This window comes from Cupressus sempervirens, chromosome 2 (assembly GCF_028749045.1).
Source record: "Cupressus sempervirens isolate cs-2001-9-10 chromosome 2, ASM2874904v1, whole genome shotgun sequence".
NCBI lineage: Eukaryota > Viridiplantae > Streptophyta > Pinopsida > Cupressales > Cupressaceae > Cupressus > Cupressus sempervirens.
The window spans coordinates 262817544-262837232 of NC_143119.1; the positions used below are offsets into that span (position 1 = coordinate 262817544).

At 33.8% G+C, this 19689-nt stretch overlaps 1 protein-coding gene across 4 annotated transcripts in view; it reads right to left on the bottom strand.

Moving 5' to 3' along the window:
• Positions 1 to 9634: 9634 nt before the first annotated feature.
• APEM9 (3-phosphoinositide-dependent protein kinase-1) overlaps positions 9635 to 19689 on the bottom strand; it is a 114132-nt gene continuing 104077 nt past the window's right edge. Inside the window, exons 5-7 of one of the 4 annotated variants that reach the window (XM_089813380.1) lie at positions 11720 to 12093; positions 10638 to 10763; positions 9635 to 9944 (exon numbers count right to left, since the gene is read on the bottom strand). In XM_089813380.1, coding sequence (XP_089669506.1) covers positions 9869 to 9944; positions 10638 to 10763; positions 11720 to 12093 — 576 coding nt within the window. In that variant the 3' untranslated portion in view covers positions 9635 to 9868. Of the gene's footprint in view, positions 9945 to 10179; positions 10764 to 11719; positions 12094 to 19689 lie in introns of those variants that run through there. The other 3 variants (XM_089813381.1, XM_089813382.1, XM_089813383.1) reach the window with 3 other exon arrangements.

Consider the following 19689-nt stretch of genomic DNA (forward strand, 5'->3'; position numbering starts at 1 on the left):
CTAATGGCTTGCATTTCTGTGGAGGTATTCATGCCCATGCTAGACAACCAGAGACTCTAAAGTGCTTAACCGTAGGTTTCCTGCCAGTCCATGCTTCAAAAGGAGTTACACCATCCAAATCTTTATGAGGAATGCTATTCTGGATATAGTTAGCACAATCCATAGCTTCAGCCCAAAAGACTTGATCAATAGATTTTTTTAGTAGCATGTAAGTGGTCATCTCTTTGAGAGTTTTGTTTTTCCTTTCAACAACACCATTTTTTTGTGGTGTATATGGTAATGAATGCTGAAGGTCAATGCCCTCTTGAGTGCAAAAGTCTATTAGTCTTGAGTTCACATACTCCCCCCCATTATCTATTCGAAGAACTTTGATTGCTTTCCCTAACTTCTTTTCCACTTGAGCAGTGAAGCTAAGAATTTTTTCAAACACTTCACTCTTATGAGCCACAAAGAAAACCCAAGTAAAGTGAGAGTAGTATCTATGAAGGTGAGTGCATAGTGAGACTTTCCAAATGATGGCACTGGAAATGGTCCCGCTACATCACTATGAACTAATTCAAGAACACATTGTGCTTTGCAAGACTTCTCCTTTTCATATAATTTTTATAGATGTTTTCCAAGTGAGCAACCTGAACAAACACATTTTGAAAACAGGATTTGAGGTAGACCATTGACCATTGACTATTTTCTTGTTGCTAAGCTGCTGAAGATATATGTAGTTGAGATGTCCAAATCTCTCATGCCACAGTTTTCTTTTTGCATTTGAATGTAATAACAAGGCTTGTGCATTTGATTTTGGCACAAAGGAGGAGAAAATATAAAGCCTTCAGTCATGATTGGCTTCACCTATTGTAATCATTGAGTCATCCTTGATGCTTTTCACTACCACTGAATTTGGAAGAAATTCAACTTTATTTTCACCTCCATAGTAAGTCATTTGGTGGACTGAAAGAAAGTTAGGTAAGATTAGGAACATATAGAACATCCTTGAACGCTCCACTGTTCATCTTTGGCATGGATTTGCCAAGATTTTGGTTCTAATTAGATTAAAATGTATCGTGAAAAGTGTACCAATTAGAACCAAAATCTTGGCAAATCATGCCAAAGATTAAAATTTCTATAAATTTGTAAAATCCATGCCAAATTAAATATCATAATATAATATTAAAATTAATTATTAATAAGTTAGTAATATTAAAACTATAATATGTATAACTTATTAATATATTATATAAATTATAATTATTATAATGACAACTATAAGATTAACTTAATATAGTTAATTAATAATATTATTAATTATTAGATCAATAAATACATTAATTTATTAATTTAATAGATAATTAAACTTAACTAATTAATATTATATTAATAACTAATCATATTAATATTAAGCTAATATATTATTAATATAATATAATATGATAATAATAATATTATATTATTAAGTTGATATATATATATATATATATATATTAACATAATTAATCATATAATAATAATAATAATAATATATATATTAATTTATGATAAATATTATTAGAAAGTTTATAGTTGTCATTATAGTTTATGATAAATCTTATATGCTTCAGGTATCCTAAGTTTATAGTTTATTATCATATATAGTTTGAAACTCTGCAAAATTGATTCACGTGATTCACGTACGCAGGATGTGGATTTTGATTTAACTCTTGATAGTTGTGGTACATTGCAAATTTATGGTTGTTGCATTATGATGTACATTGAAAAACTGTTAATTTAAATCTTATGTTTTGATAACTTTTGGTGGTTATGGCACATTTTAAGTAAATGGTTGTTTCATTATGAATTGAACAATGCTCAACAATTCATATATCGATGAACAAACACCAAATTAATGAGGAACACTTTGATTATTTGTTCATGGCTTCTTGAATCAATCTTAACATACATTGGAAATTACCTCATAAAATATTTACTTGACAACCCCAAATACTTTCAAATTTGGCTATGTTCATAAAGTTTCGTAGATCACTACAAATCTAGTGAGATATATAGACCTTGTCGAAGATGCTAGCACATGTTTTCATTTAATATATCAATTACTCATTAGTTTACAAAAAAAATCACTTCTAGAATAGCCAAGATAGCTATTAAAATTATTTATTATTATTTTTCTTACCAATTTTATTATTAAAAAATATATATTTATTGTTTAATTTAAAAATTCAATTGACACATTATGTAAATTCATTATTCTACAAACTTTGACTTAGATATTATTTTACATTTTAATTATTATGTTAAAACGTTAATACAATATAAGTAATGGTAATCTTATTATTTATTATATGTAAATATATTCATTTTACTTTTAATAATCTTACTTTCTACACTTTAAAAAAACAAGTGTATTAATTTTAATTAAATAAATGCAGTGAACCTTAAAAATAACATATCAAATGCGAAGGCAATTCAGGGCGCTTTACTGATTCTGCTTGTACGTCCCTCCGTGGCTTCTTTTGTTGGGCACGAGAGACGTTCCATGCCTTGGATTTCTGATGTGGACTGTCAGAGTACGTTTGGATCGAACAGGACTGTCAGAGTACGTTTGGCAGGTCAGAGTACGTTTTCTTCCGAATAGTTAACGGACGGAAATGTAACGGCACTGGCTAGCCGGTGCATTATCGCGGCTATTTAGCCAGTGCCCTACTCAAGCCATCCAAGCCTCCCAAGGACAGGTCGACTCAGGCAGTAGTCAGGGTACGTTAGCAAGGTCTGCCACACGCTGTCCAAGGTTGACCAGCAAAAGGAATTTGCATGGCAAGGATTTGTTGATAGATATTTAAGAAATGTGAAGGCAAAAGGGGTAAGTTCCCATTGCATACAACTTGCACACTGCCCCAAATAAAACCTTTCCAATCCCAAACTCTGATGTGACTAAAATGGCAGTCTAACATGGTATTAGGTATGAGTTGGAGAGATTTCGTGGGGATTACATGGGTTAAAGGTCAGCACCCCACCAAAAGCCAATGGCAAATGAATCTGCGCCTAGTAACATACAAGCAAGATTTATTAAGCAAACACGACTGCTCTCCCTTTCACCAACGTAGCCGCCTAGTGGGGCCCTCTACCCATGTTTTCCTTTGCATGAATATCGGATTGCTTAGACAAGAAGGGTCGCCTAGGTAAGGATATATAGCAGTGAGGAGGAGAGTAAGTTCTTTCATCATTACTAGGTACTAGTTGGATTGCTAATAAATCATCGTAGATATGATATAAATCCCCCTTCTTCTTTTTTAATCCTAGATTCAGGTGAGATGGTGACTGGATGTCACGAGATTTGCATGGACTTCTAGTGCTAGTAATAAAATAAGATGTTTGTTGTATTATATTATGTTATTTAGGATGTAGGCTTATCATTAATATTGAGGCACTTGATCTTAGGGAATATTCTATGATTATTTTAATGTCTGTATTATAGGAATAGATTATTTTTCCTTTTCCATACATTTTTCACAGAGGAAAATAACATCTTCAGCAAGTTCATATCTTGTGTCCTCATATATCCTATTTCATTTATTCATTGTCTTACTTCTATAGTTCAAGGTATTTATACTATGTTGTTGTAATGATAATTTAGGAGTCATTTATTATGTTATATATATAGTGTAGATTGATGAATTTTATGGATTCATTTAGACTACATTTCAATACAAAAGCTCATATAGAAGCACAACAGAAGTCATGTAAGAATAAAAATGATTACTCTTATCCTGAATAATTTTGTAAACCATTTACTTAAGATCTAACATTTCATTCACAGGCAAGGATCCAACTTAACGATGCATGTACACTTATTATTCAAGAGAGTTACAAAGGACATCCTTCCACGAATTTAATTCTACTCATATGGCTATTTTATTTTCAAGATAATTAGACTCAATCTTGTAATTGCATAGAAGCCATGGAGCTAAAACTCTAAGAACACAATACATGTTCCCTCCAATAATCCTTACAGTGCATAAAAAGGTGGTAAGATCTTCATAATACGACATCACAAGAAGGATGCTATTCACATAATTGATCATCACCATTTACCCTATCTATCAACACACATATGCAAGATCTGAATAACATAAGACACATTGCAAGAAAGTTTCTCAATCTTTCTCCCTTTATTAATCAACCTGGTTCAAGGCTCTATCAGGAAAGAACCAGTAAGACAATCTGACATCCTTGCCAAATACATCAAAATTTAATATACATTTTTGCATAATATTACAACTCAAATGAATTCTCTTCTAAGTCTTCCACAAGGGATCCTTTCCAGTATCTTCAATGCACCAAGGGAATCATAAAAAAGATGAAAACTGACCCGGAGGTAAAACAACATAATATGATAAACATTTCAAGCATGCATCCCCAACCCGATTTTGCACAATAGGTTCAACATTGAACCAAAATAGGGGGGAGGCGAATTTTCTCAATATGAGATGTCAAACACCATACCATAACATAGCCCTTTCAGAGCTACAATTCAAGAACTTTCGTTCTTCTACAAATGCCTTTTCGAGGCCAATCCCACAAAGATTTTCATTTCTTCCCTTCTTCAAGAATTCAAATTTTCATACAAGGTATGTGATGACAAGTAGGGGCCCATACACCCTACCCTCTTTCCCTCTTCTCACCATAAGAGGAGACTCTACACTATGGAAGTCCAACTAAGGCCCTTCCCTCGTACTTAGCCACTTCTTCCCTATCCAAAGATGAGTAATGCTAAAACAATCCCCATAAAATCCTCTCAAAAATTTCAAGCAAAGCATAAGAATGACACCCAAGAACAAGTTAAGATCCCTCCCCAACAACCTCCACACACATGCAAGCAATACAATGACAACACAATGCCTTATGCATGAATCAAAGTATGAACAATATGAAGAACATGACCAAAAGAGTGAAAAACTCTACCTTCACAAAAAAGGTTATGGTAAACTAACAAATTGAAACGAGCTTATCATTCATTTCTTTCAATCTTCAAACTTCTCTCTAAAACTAGAAATTGGGTAACAACCCCAAAACTTCTTCAAAATGCATTTAAATATGATCCTAACTCAACTAGGTTTTAGGTAACCCCAAGGTGGAGTCACGGTTACCAACTCAAGAAGGAAGCAATCAATTTTTGCAATCAACCAAAAGTAGGATTTTTGAGTGACCATAAAAGTCAACCAAAGAGGCTAAGGGGTGGAAAGTACTCCCAACCCATACCCTTACCCCTAGAGTACTTAAATTTAATGTTTTTAGGCTTTAAAGACTTAATAGAAACCAATCAAAAGTTAGGAGAATTTTAAGATTATATAACAACCTTCAAAGAATGACAATGCAATATAGCACAAATTACAAGGGGTTTAATCTCATCTTTCCATTTGATTTCTCGGTTAAATATCCTACGCACTAATTTCACACATCAGTAGTTCAAGAAAATCACATACATATATTTGAAACTTATATGTATAGTTACATAAATCAAATCATGAACCTTTCATATAGTTAATCATTTAATTCATTTCTTCTCAATTTAATCATCAATATACACAAAATTAATATAACATAACTTATTCATTAATTTGGATTAACATACTAGAATAATCATCGTTAGGCATGCATCTACCTAACATCATAACATCACTAATTTAGGAATACTGAACTACCTGAAAGCATAAAACTTAATCATCGTGGTACCAAAATCAACACCCTTATCACTGGGTGAAAAATGCCTTGTATTATTAATAAAATTTTAATATTTACACAGTCAAGATAATGTAGTAGTTCTCGAATTACTAAGCATTTTAAACCTAGAAGAATTAACTGATCACAATTTCATTAGGGCATTCACAATATAAAACATTACTTCTTACCCATTTCAATCTCATATAGCAGTTTTAACAAAGCATTTGTATTGATAATTACATAGAAGGAGGGACCTTACACTTTGTGGAAGAAGATGGGTACTGAGCTGAAATTCAGTTCTACATTCCATCCACAAACAGATAGAGGTTGTGAATAGAAGCTTAGGAAATTTGTTGAGATGTTTGCTTGGGAATAAGCCGAATAATTGAGAGATGGTATTGGTAAAAGCTGAATTTTCATGTAATAATTCTGTGAATAGGAGTATAGGGAATATACCTTTTGAGATTGTTATCGGAATGCATCCTAGAGGTATATCAGATTTGAGAGATGTTGTTGGTGAAGAAAAGAAAAGCACTGCAGTAGAAGAATTTGCTGATTTTATGGAGTCTTTGCATAAGGAAGCGAAGTTGAGGTTGGAACAAAGTAATCAGAAGTATAAGGAGAATGCTGATCAGTCTAGAAGACACCATGATTTTCAAGTTGGTGATGAGGTGATGGTTCATCTAAAGAAATGAAGATTCCCAGTTGGAACATACAATAAGCTGAAGATGAAGAAATTTGGACCTTGTAAGATCTTGAAGAAGTTTAACAGTGGTAATGCTTATGAAGTTGAGTTACCTGATGACATGGATATATCTCTTATATTCAATATTGCTGATTTGTATAAGTATCATTACTCGGATGATGAAATTGTTGTATTAGAAGATTATCCTAAGAAGCAGATTGAAGAAGTTGAACAGATATTGGATCAGAGAGTTCGCAGGAGCACAAGAGGAAAAGATTACTGTGAATATTTGGTAAAGTGGAAGAACAGGCCTATTGAAGATGCTTCATGGATTTTGCAATTTGAGTTGGATTCCACTCAAATTGTGACATCTCAATGATTCAAGAGAATCATTCCTTTCAACCACGATTGTCTAATACAAGAGCATCTTGGGTTGCCTTGTTATCCTACTCATTTTTTGTTCATTCTGCATGTTGATACCGAGTTAACTAGTGTATGCCAAGTGACTCTTCATTAACCTAGTTACCCAATGTTCGCCAAGTGACTCTTCATTAACCTAGTTACCCAGTGTTCGCCAAGTGACTCTTCATTAACCGAGTTACCCAGTGTACGCTAAGTGATTCTTCATTCATCAAGTTACCTAGTGTATGCCAAGTGACTCTTCATTAACCGAGTTACCCAGTGTACGCCAAGCGACTCTTCATTCACCGAGTTACCTAGTGTATGCCGAGTGTCAACATTTGAATGTGATTTCTGCGAGCCGACTTGCGGGATTTATTTTGTTCACGACATTTATGTTAAGATATTTTCTTGGGATGCATCCAAACCGTTGTTGGGTCGACCTTCCTCTTATGTAATGTTCTAGAATAATCTGTAAGCCATTTTCGCAAGTCTATATAGAGTGTTTAGGCTTGGAGTTAGGTAAGCTTTTGGGAAGAAGATTAGAGAGCAAAACTGAAAGTGTGAATTTGCAGTTGGATCTTTGAATGTGAATGTATTTGTAATTGGTCGTAACCCAGAAGGCCATATAGCTGGGTATGTTTGAAGATATTTTGATGAATCAATAAAAGTAATTCACTCTTCTTCCTCCTTTAGTTGTTGTTCTTTGTGTTCATTTCTGTTGTGTTAACTCTTGCAGGGTGGTTTGGATAGCTGGGTGAGCCTTTGGCCCTAGTTATTCACCCTTTGTCTGCATCAAGACAATCGTTCACATAATAAACGCATATCTATAAATGATTTGGGTAAGTGTGGGCTTCCAATACAAGATTCAGTGACACTATGTAATGAGACTCAAGGGCTCCAATAGTGTCATTTGTGGCAATAGTAGCAGCTTGCAATCATAAATATGACAAAATGACAACACACATATATACAAATGATTTAGGTGACATCCCAAACACAAGCCACTCTACGCTTCTACTTTGGTGCAACTTTTCCCTATATTGTCATGGAAACTCATGTTATAGCGGAGACGAGGAATGCAAATTATAATTACTTGATAGAGAAACTATTTATCTAGAAGTTTGGCTAGACACAATTATACACTGAACAAAACCAAGGTCAAATCAGTGAGTGTAAAGTCAATTGGGCATTAATAAACTACAAGCGCTAAATAAGAAAGGAAAAACATTGAAAATCACGAACATCAAAGTCTCTTAGAAGGCAGTGACATTGGACATGTAGTGACTGTACTGCCAGTCACTAGAGTACAGTCAACAGTAAGAACCTTACGTGGCATCCACGGCATATAATAGATCGCTACTCTTAGTAGACAAATGTAATAGCAAAGCAACATAAAGCGGATAAGCATCGGCGGTAAAGGGTATCTTCGGTACTTCTTAAGGTCATTGAACCCACACATAAACTTGGACCTGACTCAAAGGTACAATATATCATATGTTTTATTCCAATTGTGTTAAGAAGGGAACGATACCCATTTCAATCGCCACCGTATGGAACACCCCACATGTGGAGGTAGGGTCTACTCACCCATGTTATTTTGTGATATTGACAAGATATGTAAGGAAACTTACACATATGAACAAAATTAAGCTTTCAAAAGTCTAATATTGAATTATTTGCATATATATATATATATATATATATATATATATGTGGATTTATCTTATTTCTAATATTAAAAATATAAAATAAAGAGTTATGTTAGAATTATTGTTACTAATAGACATGAGTTAAATTACTAACATTCTTATTTATATTTACATAAGAGCTATGTGCCTTAATCTTTTCCTCTAAGAATGTCCTTGTAGGAAAAGGAGAATTGAAAGGAGAATTGATGTAAGATTCAGAGGGAGGCTGACACAACCATCTGAAGGAGCGGGTAGAGGATATGTTTCAATTCATTTTGAAAATCTTGATCATATCAAAATCAAAGGGAGTTTTGACTTCAAGTAAAGTTTTGACATCATTTTGTTATCATGCATATGACCATGATTTAGTGGGCCTACCCTCTATGTACATCATGAGGAAATGACGACTTCCAAATGATGTCAATTGTATTTGCAAAAGTTATCAAAAAGTGACGATCTTATAATAACTTAATTTTCTATTATGATGGGTATCTTACAATGTCTATACAAATCATGATAGATTATACTTTGTATGTTGGATGTTTATATGATCGACATTATGAGAATGTTTGCACATACCTTGTAAACATTTTTTTGAGTACACGGTGAATGTTATGCAAATTGATGTTTTGGAGAGCCATTACACAAGGTACTTGGTGAACATCATGCGACTTGATGTTCTGGAAGGCCATTACTCAATTTTTGATGAACATCTTGCATCTCAACATTCTAGAAGGTCACTACTCAAAGGTTATTTGGTGAATATCATGTGTTGATATTCTGGGAGACCAATACTCATGATATCAAATGTGATATCAAACATTTTTAAAGTGTTTGGTGAATATCATTTATCGATATTCTTGGAGACCAATACTCATGATTTTAGATGTGATATCAAACCTTGTTTGAGTACTTAGTGAATATCATGTGTTGATATTCTCAAAGACCAATACTTGTGATATCAATATTTGGAGATTATGTGTTGATATTATAGAAGACCAATACTCTTGATATTAAATGTGATATCAAAATGGTTGATATTTTTATCCTTAAAATTTGGCATTCCTAATATTACCAATGGTGTAATATATGTAATGTGTTTATCCTCCCTAGCTAAGAGAGAGTGTGTTAATGTTTTGTAGCCTCTGTCGGATAAAATTCATTAAAGATATATATATAAGAGTTATTATCACTTTCTTAATCATAATAGAGAAATGTTATTCATAACTAATGAGAGTTAAAGAGACGTGTCTCTACGGAGACATCCCTCTTAGATGACATATAAATATGCATTGAGAATGTTATTTGAAAAACACAAAAATTACTAGTGTTAGTACATTTACCTCCTCTAGGAAACTCAATAGGAGGGGAAGCAAAGTTTGCACTAAAAACATTTCCTCTTCTCTGTTTTATACTCATGTTTACTGAGGAAATCGTGAAAGAGCTCTTTATTCAAAGACCTAGTAACAAAAACAAGAAAATTTGTTATTTGCAAATTTCAAAAGAAATTCAAAACCACAGGTTATTTAGTTTCTCAACGCTGTAATAAAATGTCAAATATACACTATCATAACTATATCAAGAATTTTTGAGAAAGGAGAATCAAGCATGTACAATATTTTATTGGATAAAAATATGTAAACAAGTGTAAAATATGCACTACAATGACATAGGCATAAAACTTTGACAAACGAAGAATCAAGCACATAATAATATTTTATTTTAATAAATGGAAAACATAAAAAACCATCCCAATAAGGATAATAAAAATGTTTGAGCGATAAAAGCTCAGGCTACAAGATGTCTTATAGAATTTATTTTTCAGCTTTGTATGCAAGAATGAATCCCAAATTTTAATTTGCAGCCTCTGGAACAGAAGATGGTCTCCAAAATAACAATCAGCATGCTTGTTTCCAAGGAAGTCAATCAAGTATGTGATAACATCATACAGCCACTGTATAACTTGAATATGCGGCAAAGAGAACCAATTAATGACCCAAATCAAGAGATGGGTGTTTTGTAAAGAAAGCCAACTTCATATTATCTCTTGTACTTCATCATTAGATTCTACAAACCTTCCAGATGCAACTCAAGAAATCTGCATGTTCCATTCCATTATATAGAAGAGGATGACATAAACAAACAATTTCTACCTGCCAATATGAGGTGATGAAGGGAGAGGCTGCACAGCTGCAAGAGGATTCACTTGTACACTGAATGCAAGTTGCCAAAAGTCAATCAATGTCCTACGAAGAGCTCCTAATCGTTTCCTCAGATTTCTGCACGATCAAAAGAAATATATGAAGGCAAAATAGTTTCAATTCACATTAGTCAGTAAGTCAGGTGCTGAATCTAAAACTAATTATATGCAATGTAGTAGGTGCCTTTTTAGATGCATTTGTATTAATGGTAAAGTCTAAACTTGTGGATGCTGTAGCAGAAATGTTTTGCCTGCATTGCATCCCACACCTCATACATAAAGAGATAATTGTAAACAACACCAGTAAGATGAAACTGTTATACAAGAAAAATGTATGTCATTATAAAATATTATTCTCAAATTTGTTTGTATTGTATTGCATTTGAGTATTTTTTTAATATCATAGATCTTACCAAAATATCTCTATTTTTTGTACCAAACATTAGAACTAAGAATTCCTCTAGATGATTGCTTAATGCACTTCTTTTCCAAGGGAGATCTAATTAAGAAAGCTATGAAACGAGTCCATATATACATGCATAGACACAAACTCTATCTAAAGTATGTGTGGTAAATTACCACAGTACATACGAAAAAAAGATATTCTATTAGCTCAATAATCACATTAACAGTGGAGTGTATTAATTGCGTGGCAGATGCAAAATATTTTGTTTTTAAAGGTTCAAGCAAGTAGACCAATGTGGTTGGATGAAAAGCTAGAGAGAGAGAGAGAGAGAGAGAGAGAGATGACATAGTTGCATTGTAGCCGTCTATATGTTAGTATAATAATAAGCCTCAAATGCATGTAAGCAAGCAGCTATGGATATAGCCATTCCAAGAAAGCAAGTAATGTCGTGAACAATGAACATATAAACATAGATATGGATGGATGGAAAGGAAATTTTTAATTTGTCACATAAACTAAGGATGTGTACATAGAGGGAAGAAGAATATTTCACATATGAAAATGACCTGAAATGATTCTCCTTCAAACCAAAAGAGTAAACACTGGAAAAGAAATCTCAATTTTCATACCTCTTCACAAACTCTCGCTTCCTTTTCAATCCATAAGCAAGAAGAAACATTGTTCCAAAAATAAATATGATATTGCTCCAAGGCATTGCTATGTACAGGTTTCCCAGCCTCAGATGAATTGTCGGAAACCACAAGGAAAGTGATTCAAGCAACCTTGACATCCTTGAGACAGCTTGATTTTGCTCAAGTGTTCCACATGTTTCAGTACTTTTTGAATGCTTGTTACTTTCTATAGAAGCTTTGCCCATTTGTAGGACTCCAGTTTCTACATTATTAAGCAAATGATCTTTACCTTTAGATGCCTCTTGTTTAGGCCCCGTATCATAATTTGCTTCCGTTATACTTACAACTGACCTTATCTTCAGTCCCATATCCTGGTATATTAACAGGAGATTTTAAATACAAAAAACACTAATGAAAATTTATAGAACAAAATATAGGAAGCATCTCTTAATATACACATGCAAACTCTAATGTCAGTATAAAGAAAGAAAACACAGACTTTCATTTTGGAGGCCTATTTATTTATAGAACATTTTCAGATTTATAAATTACAAATATTGCTTCAAATTAGACCATTGCAACACTACACAACGCAAATTGGTAAAATATCTGTGATGTGCTTACCTTATTAGTTCAAAACTAAAAGTAAATAAAGCATAGGTAATAAAATATAACATCAACCAATTTTATCTAGCATTGCGGGCCATTTTTTCCAAACCACAAACCACGACAAACTTTAAAGTTTGAAGTTAGCCTTACTGCTAGATTTGCTAATGAAGTGACACTCTGAATAACATGTAATCTTCCATTTTGGGACTGCCCTAAATCTTGCCCTAAAATCAGAAATTCCATTAAAATAAGAAATGCAAGATAGATAGATAGAGGGGCAACTTTACCAATCAAAATGTTGATTAACAAAATGTAACATACTAATTTTCTGAAACTATTTAACCATTCCTAACCTAGTAGGATAGTTATGTCAAAATTGCAATTTTGGGGTGAAATCTAGTGCATTGGGAAAAGGAGCATTACAAAGCAATAGATGTATTCTAGACAATAAGAAGGATCTAGTGTGTACTCACATGTATGCATTGTGTCTGCATATTTATGTGCACACTTTATATCAGTTATTCTACTGTTTCACATGAAAGGGAAAATACAAGTTGACCGTAAATTATATTTCCAAATAAGTAGGAACTAACGATCATTTCAACTATTAGGTTCACATGATATTCGGTTAAAAACTAGCATTTCCCTTATAATTCATGCATCTAATTTCTTGACATCTAAAAATAAGAAATACATGATAATGTTATGTACATCAATTGAAAATACAAAAAACATGAAATAGATACCAAAGAATAAGCAGATGTTGATGTCCCTATGTTGTGCAAGTCTTGGCATCTGGAAGAGAGGAGAAGCATTGCCATGGGCTTAACCTCCCAACCACAGACCTTAAGTATCCCCACATAATCTCAATTGAGAAATGCCCTCCCTACCTTGGGAGTAGAAGTGGGACACCCCTATCTTGCCACTGAGGATCTTGGTGTTAGAGTGTCGACTAGTCAGTTGACGAGGTTGTGGACACTTTCCAATCAACCTATCTTCTAGCCGTTAGCATTCTGACCTCTGGTGATCACAACGCAATCGTGCCATTAACCTATCTTGGCCAAGAATTTCAAATGGGCAACAAAGATGCTCGATCACCCACCGCTCGACTTGACAACAAGAAATTACACAAAGGATTTTCATGAGCTAACTTAGTTGCTGAATTTTGAGTGTTGTTACTGATTGTATTCACTTTTCATTGCAGGATTCTTCCCATTCTCTCCCTTCGTCTCGACCATGCCAGTCCCCATGGATGAATTCTGGGGAGGTTTATTATGTGATATCTGGTTCATAGAGTATATAAAATGCCATCTTTCATGCCAGTTCTGGCCTATGGCATCATAAATGAGTTAAGCTTTCATTCTGATTATTTCTTTATCATATGGAGCAGCACCCCATCTCAAAGATATATTGACCATATATGTCTATGACTTAGCACTCTTCGACAGAAAAACATCCGTTCTATCACATTCAAAATGCTATCACAAGCAAGGTCTTTTGACAACCAGATAATTCATTTCTTGTGACAAGATTTTAATAGAAAGAAGAATACTCAAGCTGAAACATCCCGATTCTGGATTCCAAGGAAAAACAGATAGAGAAGCCTTCTCTATAAGGCAAGGCAGCAAGTTCAATATGCATGACTTGAGCACGATAAACAGTATATAAAATGTAATACATGACTTGAGATTAGTAAGTGCAATTTGGAAATATGAATGTGATGGCGTCGGGTATATGCCACCCACTCAGAGCTACCAAAGCTTTCAATTCTGTCCAATATAAGGAATGCTGAAATATCTCACAAGCTTGGCTAATTCAGAGACAGTCGTCAATTATGATCACAATCTTGCTTGGAAAGAGCAAAGAAAACATAGCATGAACAAGAATGAATTACTGTGAAAACAAAATGCATGGAAGAAATGCTCGATAGGGTTGAGAGGCAATGTATATAATGCATTCTTAATGAGGCGAGCAAGATAACCAAAGAGACAACTGTGTGCAAGCTCAGTTACGCAAGAATGATTGAGGTGGCAAGGCATTTGCAAGGCCTTCTAATTCAGGTTTGAATGAAAAGAAATGTAAATATAGCCTAATGACATAAGAGAGATATGAAAAAGGTGGCTGCTCAAGGCAAATAAATAAACCATTGCCAAGGTTTGAAATAGAAGAATAAGGGTGGCAACAAATATCTTCATTCATGCCTTAATATATTCTAATGTCGCTCTTTGTATTCATGCTTCTTCGAGTAGCCTTAACATGTATGTATATATATACATGTATGATGCAGGAGCATCCAGAGGTATAAGGGCAATCCTGTGTCACCCAAAAAAAAATGTACTTAGACTTAGTTTCTATTTCATGTCTTTACATTTTTGGATACCCATTTGGCTCAAATAAAGGTTCCAACTCTCATAGTTCAACTATCAGTGCGTTTGAAAATCCCAAAAAAATAGGAGCATGTATTTGGGCCATCATTTCGGTAAACTAGAAGGTGTGAATTGGCCAGATGAATGTAATTGTGATTTAGAGCATTCCAGAAAAAGAATCAAGTCAAAAGGCCCCACGGTTTGAAAGTTATTGCAGTTTTTTGGGTTTTGGAGACCTCCTAAGAATGCTTCAAAGTCAGGTTTGGGGCATTAAATGACCTTGAAAAGGGTCGAAAAATGGGTGACGAGCGAAGCTGTCCATAGGGCTATAGAGCGCTTCGAGAGCTTTCCGAAAATGTAAACGGTTCGTCAATCGGAGCTACGGTTCAAAAGTTATGCCTCCCGGAAGTTCGGCTACCGTTTCTGGATTCTTCTAGATTTTCACCGACTTCTAACGCAGCTTCTGGAACCTTCTATTTTGTCGGTGGATGCCTACTAGCACTTTCTAGAATGTACTCCTAGTCCTTAACCCTTCGGGGTCTATTTAAGGAGATTTCTGGCATTGTAAAAGGTAGTTCGGAGTGGAGTTTGAAAGGAGGTGCTATAAGGAAAAATATTCTCCAGATTTATGCTATTGTGAGCCCATAGGGCATGTTCTGAAGTTTATTTTCTCTGTACTATTTGTACTAGCTTATTTTCTCAGTTAATATAATTTCCCTTTTCTGTTGTGTCCATTTTGTTCTTGGGTTGTGTCCCCATCAATGTAAATACATACACACACACATATATATAGGGTAAATTAGAGATTCACATACATACATACATACATACATACATACATATATATATATATACATACATACATGTGTATATATATATATATATATACCCACACAAGTATGAGTATAGACATGATATTATTATACTAAGATGATAGAATATATTGAGACCATCCACATAATAAAAGTAATCTTTTTTATTTTTGTTTTTATAATGTTATAATTTAATTGGTCATCTCATGGTCATCATTTGTACATTCTTTCTTGTCTTGTCATTTCATCCTTGATCAAGGTGGTTAGATTTCATACTTGATGGTTTGACAGTGGACTTGGGTGTCCCATTCCTAACTCCCATTTTGTCAATAATCCGCCCCTTCATCGTGCTCTTGCAAAAAGGAAATGGTTCCAGAGTAATAACATATTTCCATAATTTAAAATATAAATAAAATATCAGAAAAACATTTTCAATTTCTAAGATATTCATTTTTCAATTTCCACCATAATAGCTAACTAACATATCACATGATATAATAACTAATAACCGAAGTTTCATTTCACATGAATCAAATATCTCAACAATTTTACTGATAAATCAATTTCACATGAACCAATTATCTCAACAGCTTTACCGATCAACTAGCTTCACATGAAGCCTCAATGGCTAGAAGATTATTTTAAATTAAGCAAAGATTTGCAATGTAACACAAAATAAAACCTGATTTAACTCTTGCACCTATATTAAACAATATTGGAGATATATGCCACAATTATTTCCATTAGGGTTAGCAAACATATGTATGAGTACAAATACTCATAATTATCATTATTCATTAGGTAGGCCATGTCACATATATATTTGTTTTTAGTATCAAATCGCAATTAGTTTGAATGAGGGAGCATGATAGTTGGCCCGAAGCAATCCCATACCAAGCCCAAGAGCGAACACTCGCCCTCTTGGCCCTAAGTGGCAGGAACATTGGCCACCCAGCATGGTTTACCTAGTGGGATACTTTTATCTGCACTTCGTATTCATGTTTTACTATTCATCCTCTTATAGCAATGACTATGATACGTTGGCCTGTAGCAATCCTCACACAACCCAAGAGTTGACACTCATCCACTTCGCCCCAAGTGGTAGGCACACTGGGCATCCAACATGAGGTGGTCTGTCTAGTGGGATCCTTGTATCTGCACTCCCTATTCTATTAGAATTGTATCTCCAAATATCGTATTTATTAATTCCTTAAATGGCCAATGTTGTGTATCTTGTAAGTATTAAAATGTTTCTAATATTCTTTTATTCCTTCGATACTAAAATGGTTTTAATAACATTGTCTTTGTAAACTATACATGAGCATCTTGCCCATTTATTAATCTATCCAATGTTTTACCAACCAAATAGGGACAAGAAGCACCACAACACCCAATATTACAATTACTTAAAAGGAAAAGGAAAATTAAAGTGCATTATTATGATGCCAACAATAATAACTCTTTAGTTGTGATGCCAACACACACTAGTTTGTAAATGGCTAGACTACTTTCGGATTTATCTTAGCACTCAATGAGTCAGATCACCTAACTTTTTCATAATAGCATGCCCAGATTAAATTTATTCAAGTTGTCTATGACATTTTCTCATAAAATAATAAATATAAACTGAAAATAGCTAAAAGAAAACAAAAATGAATCTAAAAATATCTAGAAATGGATACCAAAAATTGTGTACACTCTTATGAGGTTGATTTACATTGATGACGACAAATGTAAGATAGATAAGATCAGGCATGAGTACAGAAACCAAGACACCTCAATCATTGTCCCAGTTATTAGGAGACTCATACCCTGACCCTTGCTACTCATCTCCTATATTGGAAATGCATCCCTATCCATAGGGAACAATTTCCAAACATTAGGATACTCTAAGTGAAATTAATTTGTATCTCTATATGTCTTCTAGAAGTATCTTTTCAATGTAAGGAGACTTCCTACAAAAAAATTTCAAGTATATCAAATCAATAACAATATGTTTTCTTAAAATGTTGATATTGGTTGACAAACGCTAAAAACATAGTCTGCAAACTTTCTGAGTACTTGGCAAAATCTCATTGTATGACCCAAGTTGTTTGTAATAACCCCAATAGGTTATAACTTCTTCAAACACCAAAAAATCTTTATACTTCAATTGTTTGACATTTTGTCAAACACTTTGCAAGCAAGCTCTGATACCACTGTAATAACCCTCCTCAAATCTGCCCTCAAAAATGCTGATGAAAGCTCAAAGAATTTCATCAAACAATTCACATGCAAGGGACGTATGACTGATATAGTATTTCAGCTAGCTTCAAGTGACTTTTTTACAATTTGCATCAATGAAAATCTTGTGCTAGAAGACTACAATGGACTACACAATGACCTAACATGAGTGTGCTACTAATTTTGACAATATTCAGTGCATATATATGGTCTAAGCATGAGAAATGAACACCTACAGCCAACTGGCATTTTTACAAACAGTTGGTATGCAAACTAACTAGCTGATAAATAATGATATTAAATTGCTTAAATGACACCAGCAACTATTATCTTCTTAATTGCAATGAAAATTACAATGCTCATGAAATATGGCCAAGACTTTGGCATTTACATGGATTACAAAATGATAATGCTAGTATAATGCACACTTATAGCTGAAAGCTTATAACACCCTAAAAAACAATACTAACAAAACAACCTAGTTGTAGATGGCTGTAATAATTTCCTTCAATGCTGCCCCTTCTGCGTTGTTTTTTACGAACTGCTTTTTCGGCCTACTTTTTCAGTTCCGCTTTTTTAGACTGCTTTTTTGTACCCACTTTTTCAGCCTGCTTTTTCGGTTCTGCTTTTTCGGACTAGTTTTTCGTATCTTCTTTTTCGGATTGCTACTATATTGAATCTCAAAACCATATCTTTCAATGGTGTCAAGATTTTCAGCTTGAAGGGTTTTCTTCCTTCAAACTATTGAGACATAATCTCCAGAAAATTCCCCAATTTCTTTGATATTTCCAAGCCTGTTTAAAAGAAGCTCTTCTATTTCTTTTATAGTGTTCTCACAAGAGCTCCATCCTTCGTTTTCTCAATGTGGGATAAAACATAACTCCCTTTATGTAACTTATGTCTCCAATGTGTTATAAAATAAAGGGGACTCTTTTAATTTAAATATTTCCCACAAATTATAGTCTATGCATTAATAAAGTTAAATATTTAAATTTAACTTTATAAAATGGCTTTATTAATGCATAACAAATCTTATCAGTGATAAACAAGTCTTCTTGTTGATTTTAAACAATTACCATCGACATAGCGCTGCCCCTGGATGTCCGACCATGTCCAAGATGACTTACTATAAATAGTAAGTATGCCCAAAGTTGCCTCAAAACCCCTCAGAAAGACCTGCAACTGAAACTATCTAGGCCAAATGGCCTCTAAGTCCCTTTAATGTCCTGTTTAGCCTATGGGACTGTGGGGAAATAGGCTAACGACAACATCATGCTATGAATGCTAAAAAAGGGACATTACATTGTCGCAAATCCGACATGCCATAACTTTGTTTCCATATCTAAATCCAAACTGATTAGTTTGTAATCTGCAATCTCTAGCAATATGTCCAAAGTTGTTGCTCTTATAACACATAACTCCATTTATGATAATATTAGTTGCTTCCAATGGTTTACTAGCTTCAGGGTTAATCCTTTCATGTATACTATTATCAAATATAGGTTTCCTACATTCATTAGATCTATAACCATCAATAAAGCAATTATAGAAATAACCAGAAAAGGGTTTAGAATACTTACCTGTGTAGTCCTTAATGTATCCAAGTTAATTACATGCAAAACATCTTCCATTGAATTGTCTCCTTGTATCCTCAGGTTGTTTAAGTTGATTAGGTACTTCTTTGCTCTGATCTGCTTTATAATCTTGTCCTTAAGTAACTTCAAATCCTTTAAATGATTCTCCTTCAACAAACCCAATCCATGTCATGTCTCCAATAGGTATTTATGCCATGATTTACTCATTAAGTTTTTCGATGCTTGAATATAACTTCTCAAGATGTTGCTTAGTTTGTGTAAGTTCTCCTTTAACAATAATATTGTATTTCTCAAGTTCTACAAACTATAACATTGTAGTCTTAATTTCAAATGTAACCTTAATAAGTTGAGATTTCAAATCT